General features: G+C 36.7%; 1 protein-coding gene across 7 annotated transcripts in view; it reads right to left on the bottom strand.

Moving 5' to 3' along the window:
* Positions 1 to 2,490: 2,490 nt before the first annotated feature.
* NLGN1 (neuroligin 1) overlaps positions 2,491 to 6,000 on the bottom strand; it is an 829,224-nt gene continuing 825,714 nt past the window's right edge. For all 7 annotated transcript variants that reach the window (XM_064275486.1, XM_010596020.3, XM_064275484.1 and 4 more), the window contains 2 exons: positions 4,193 to 4,982; positions 2,491 to 3,313 (listed from right to left, as the gene is read on the bottom strand). In XM_064275486.1, coding sequence (XP_064131556.1) covers positions 2,491 to 3,313; positions 4,193 to 4,982 — 1,613 coding nt within the window. The remainder of the gene's footprint in view (positions 3,314 to 4,192; positions 4,983 to 6,000) is intronic.

Here is a 6,000-nt window from a genome sequence, read left to right as displayed (position 1 = left end):
GAAAACCAGTGGCACATTTTATTTTTACAACACCTTCACATAATAAACCCTGGTGGTGTAGTGGTTAAGAGCTACCACTGCTAACAATAAGGTTGGCAGTTCAAATTCACCAGGCATTCCATTGAAACCCTACTGGGCAGTTCTACTCTGACCTTTAGGGTTGGTGTGAGTTGCAATCAACTCGACAGCAATGAGTTTCGTTATATTTTCACATAATAAACCAAATCCACTGCCATCGAATGGATTCCAACTCATAGCATAGCAACCCCACAGGGTTTCCAAGGCTGTAAATCTCTACAGAAGCAGACTGTCGTATCTTTCTCGTGAGGAGCCGCCGGTGATTTCCAACTGCCAACCTTTTGGTTAGCAGTCCGGCGCTTTAACCGCTGGGTTACCAGGGCTCCTACCCTTTACATAGTAATAACATAGTAAAATAGTAGGTACCTAAAAATACAAAACTTATATTAATCATGAGTTCCTGGGGCTTCTAGATTCATCATGTTAAAGTATTCATCAGGCATCATTTTAGGTGAGACTTGCCTTTAAATATGCAGTTGTGTTTTCTGTAGAAGTTACCTATATGTCTTCAAAAACCCGACTGGTCTAGAAAAATGACCCTTTGAGACAGTCATATTCTCTCTCTCTTTAAAAAAAAAAAAAAAAAGACAAAACAGCAATAAACATTTTAGCTCTTTAATGAGCAAAAATCATGTCTCTTAGCATTGGACCTAATAGTCATTATCCAGATTACCTTTATTTCACGCAATGGCCAGTGACATGGCCAAGATGTACAAAGTTGTTTCCATCAAGTAGTATACAATTTTTTTTTTGTATAATAATCTTTCATTCTTGAAAAAGAGTAACTGAAAAGAAAGGTTTCTGTTACTGCAGTTAGTTTGTCAGAGAAAGTTCTTTGCATTATCTTACAAACTATCAAAATTGCTAGTCATCTGAAAAAATGTAAAAAAAAATCACATAACTTTAGTCTAATAGAAATATAATACAGGTAAGAGAGAAAGTATTTATCAGGGATGTGCTCTTTAAGTCCATTTCAATTTTTTTTTTAATATAAATGTACATCTGATTACATATACAAACATTTGGAAAGGTCTGTGATATACTGTTACTGGTAAACAACAAGGGGATGAAGAGTTTCCAGTGGTCTTAGAATATTCCTTTAAAATCACACACACACGTAAGACTAAAATCTTCCAGGTGTTGACTCTCTTTCTAGGTTCTGTATCTACGTTTTACTCTACTGAGATTGCTTGAGTAAATTCCAGTGAATGAGCCTCAGTGAGAAAGATAAGTGACGTGAGCAGGGACATAACTTTATATTGAACTGTTGTTAGTAAACATTTTGTCATGCAACATGAGTAAATCAATTAACTGAGAACTGTAATCAGAGTGGTAATACTGGGGCATCCTTATATCATAAAATACCATTGCAAATAACTCTTTGGACACACTTCACCTTACCAAAAGGAACAAAAATACAGAGTAACAAAAATCACAGCAAATTATAGACCCTGTAATACATGTCCAATTAGGGTACTATTTCTATAAATTATTTAGATGGAAATAAAAAGAACATTAAAAACACAGGACTTGTTTTTTTTCCCCCTGGGGTTCAGATCAGTGAGTATTCACCACTATACCTACAGTTTCTTCAAATACCTTTAATAACTAATTCCTTCTATTATTGAAACTACTATGAATTATTTTATTGTAATTACTTTTGCCCCTTAAAATCTTCTTTAGGTTCTGCCAATTGATGGAGGAAGCTTCTATTAAAAACTCCAATGGGATGAGAAGAATTTTAATTGCGGCTTAATCAGCAGCACAGCCACCAAGCATATAAATTATCATGCACATCGTGCTAAAAATATCCAGTTTCCTTTATCCCCACAACTTTATACTGACAGCACTTATGTGATAATGTTGTACCTGCCAGTCTTTAAACTTCGTTGTTTTACTGGCAAATTTCAGCATGAGCCTTGGCTAAGGCCATTAACAGCATTGGTGCTTTGTGTACTTATCCAAACATGTAAATAGGGTCTACACAATAAAACGGCTCCAAATAAAAACTGGTGAAATTTATCTGACATTCCATTGGTGTGTCCCTTGTGCATATTCATAGTTTTTTTAATTTTATTTTTTATATTTCAGACATAGTTCTTTCCTGTTTGGTGTTCCACATGCCTAATTCCATTACATAATGTAAATCTTCAAAAAATTAATTCTTGAATGTGAATGAAAAAGTATCATTCAGAGCAATTGCTTCCAGCAATTGAAATCCATTTTTAAAGTTGATTTGTGTATATATGTACATTTCATATTTCGAAAACCCCCAAAATCCTTGATATGTATATTCACATAATATTCCTCCTTACTTAAATATTAAGAGTCTTCTAGGTTGAAAACCAAGGAATCTTCAGTAATCAGGTACTGCAATCCATCAAAAAAATAGAGTTTGTTTCTCTTATCTGGCTATACCCTGGTTGTTGAATGTGAATGGGGGTGTGGGTGGGGGTGGGGCAGAGTATTGTTCTGTCCTCCAGTAAATGTATTGAATGTGTGTAAGGGCTGAATCCCTGGTATAGTGTTGGGAATCATTGTAATGGTGTTGGGTGTCATTAAGGGAACATCGTCAGGTGACCTCCTCATAGCTAGTGTGTAATCTGGGGGGCAGGCGGTCCGAAGAACCACCTCATGTGGATGGATGGACTCACATTCATGATCCAAATCAGTGTGCTTCATTTGAAGGGACATGATCTCCTCTTCTTGTGCATGGGTCAGATCATTGGTAGTAGTGCGCTGAGGGCTGCATCTCCTGTGAACATCATGTCTCCTCTTATCCTTTTTGTAGTAAAGGGCTGCAAAGGCCAAGATGTTCAGAAACAGCAGTGATGCTCCAACTGCAATAGTGACACTTAGCTCTGTTGAGTAGTCCCTTTGATCCACTGAAAATGGACTTGGTTGTTGCTTGGGGTCATCCTGCTTGGCAGTGGGAAAGGCTGATGTGACAGGTACAGAATTTTTTCTCGTAGGTCTGAAAGTGATGTCGGTTGATGGCACTTTAGTTGTTGTCGAGGTATACTGAGAAATGTCATTGAGATTATGTAAATGAGGTACCAGCTCCAACCAGAGGTTAACCTTATTGGCTCTGTAATGTTCTTTAACTCTTGGTTTTAATCCAATATGGAGATAAAGTTGGTCTTTCTGGGAATATCTGGTCCATGCTACTTCTTCAAAGCGGTTGGGTTTGGTATGAATAAATTTCGTATCTTGAGGGACAGGTTGATTTGGGTCACTAGGAAAGAAAAAAGAAACTATGAGAACAAAATTGTGTTATCTTTTTCTTAATCAAAATGATGCTAGTTTAAAGTCTAATTGAAGAGGTAACTCATCAACACTTTATGTTTTAATATCAACGGGTTAATTTAGAAATATCAATTCCATAGAAGTCAGATTGTTTGATGGCTTACAGTGTAATTCAGGTAAGCCTTATATTCTGGTCCTCTCTACCCATTTTGAAATGGGCTATTATCTACCCAAAGATTTTAAAAATCATTTAAATATTTCTTTTAAAATTTTATACTAGACTTTCATACGAATTGTCTCATAGGCACACTAGCAGAGACAGCATGAAGTAGTGAAACAATGTGGAAATTGGAATCAGCAGATAAGGATTTGAGTCCTGGTACTAGTATATACTAACCCACCAAATATCTATATGAGGCCCTCAGAACCTCATGTGCCTTCTCTGTAAAATGGGAATAATACTACTTGGCCTGCCCACCTCACAGTGTAATTGGAAGGATTAAAGGGTGTAAAATGCCATGTATTGGAAAGCACTATAATATTTGTTACTATTGAACACCAATTATAACTAATCCTGTGTAGTTAAAAAAAAAAAAAAAAAACAATGTGCTTTAAAAACAAAAAATATATTCAATTGGCAACTAATGCAGTAGAGATCATAAACTTTTCATAATGAACTTATAATATGTCTAAAAGGAAGAACTAATACAGCAGTGATTTTTTTGAACAACACAATGTAGAATTGATTTTGAATGAAAGAACTTAATATATTTCTGGTATTAAATCTTTGGGCAAAGTATGTTTTAAATTGCATAAATTGGTATTTTTAAATTAAAATCATAGCAAACTTCATTCCTTAGGTACATACCCAGTTTTAGCAAAATTGGTCCAGTATGTCATTACCACTGCACTTAGCATCACGTCATTTTTGGAGAAATTGCAAGGAAATAACTCTGTAGGGCCAATCATAGGAATTCCCAACACATAAGGAACCTCATCTCCGTGGGCTGCATCAGCCCAGGCTGGAACCTGATCTGTTTGGCAATGATGGTAAAAGGCATAGAAGTATGTAGGTGAACCAAAGTTTGAGTGAAGATCTGCTGTAGCTACAGCTGGTGCCACCCACTGATGGTCTGTAAACAAAGCCAATAATGTCTTCCTTCTGGTTTCAGGGTTGTGGCGGTCAGCCCAGTCAGTATACATGAATTTAATGGTTTCTCTCAAAACATCTTTGCCTTCAGGATATCCATATAAATTATCAACAAAATTGGACACAGCAAAGTCAAAATCACTAGCTGAAATACCATCATCACTATCTACTATATTTTCAACAAACTTTAACCCTTCCCCCTGGTTAACTCCTAACATTATATCATAGTTGAGAAACTCTCCTTGCTCCATCAGTATCTGTGGGTCATCTGGTATTACATCACCATCAATCACAGGTCCAAAGGCTATGTGGTATCGCGCTGGTTGAATATCTTGGTCAACGAGTTCTTTATAAGGCTTCTTCTGTAGGCATTCCACTAACTCTACTGTATCTGAAACATTGCAACCAACTTTTGTGGCCAACATTCTAGCATATTTTGCAGGTTGGAAACTAACAGCCCAGCTGGAAAGGGCTGTTCCACTTTGAGCTATTGCTCGTTGAAAAAGTCCTATGAAGAAAATGACAAACAGTTTTCAGATGACCTTCAAATAATATTGTGTAAAATAATGATATTTGATATTTTAGACATGTATAAAAACTCAGGTGCAACTCAAGAAACAGGGATATAGAGACATTTTGCTTAAGAGGAGTACACAAAGCCATCCCCAGGGTTTAACACATCAGAGAGCTGAACCTAAGTCTTGTACTTTGGCAACTGCCTTAGGGATCAGGAGATCTAAATTGTGCAGTGTCTCAAGAAGGCGATAAGCAAGAGAGGAAGAAAAGATGTAAATACTAGTGGTAAGAGCCCCACAGGTTTCCTCCAATCATCATGTAGACCACCTATGTAATTGTCACAACCAGCCAGATGGTGCCAACCTTCTCCGTTTTTGAAAACTCTCCATCAGGCTCTGTATTGTCTTTTTGGAATATATCTTTGTTTGCCTGTATCTTTCGTCCTTCAACATGGCTCTTTCTGTTTGTTTTAAGCAGATTTTATTTGAACAAGAAAAGCTGAGGGCTCACACAGCTACTTGGGTGGTGGGGGAATTTTTGATAATGCCCTGGGGATGGCCCTTAAAGCACACGAAACAGAATAGCACTTCAGACATACTCTTTCCAGCTCCTTGTGTCAGACATAAAAAACCCAAAAACCCAGTTCCCTCGAGTTGATTTTGACTCAGACATAGTATGCTTAATATTCATCTTTCAGAAGAAGACATAACATTTGACGTGTTTTCACTAGGTTAAAGAACCATCGGCAGAGTGATTTAGTAGGGGGTGATTTCACTTTCTCCTCTGTTACATGTGAACAGTTATATTTTATCGTAAAAGATGAAAAGTACATGGCCCACTACTATTCACTTAATTGTATTTAGGCATTGCAAATCAGGTCCCCACAGGCAGTTTGATAAGAGCTACATGTCATTCAAACTTATGAATGCTCTTTATTTACTTCTTAGGATAGTTTCTAATAAAATTCTTGTTTAAGATATAATTTATCTATTTTCTTTTAATACCGTATT

This window comes from Loxodonta africana, chromosome 23 (assembly GCF_030014295.1).
Source record: "Loxodonta africana isolate mLoxAfr1 chromosome 23, mLoxAfr1.hap2, whole genome shotgun sequence".
Taxonomy (NCBI): Eukaryota; Metazoa; Chordata; class Mammalia; order Proboscidea; family Elephantidae; genus Loxodonta; species Loxodonta africana.
Note: the sequence above shows the minus strand (reverse complement) of the source record. Positions and strands in the feature narration are given on the sequence as shown.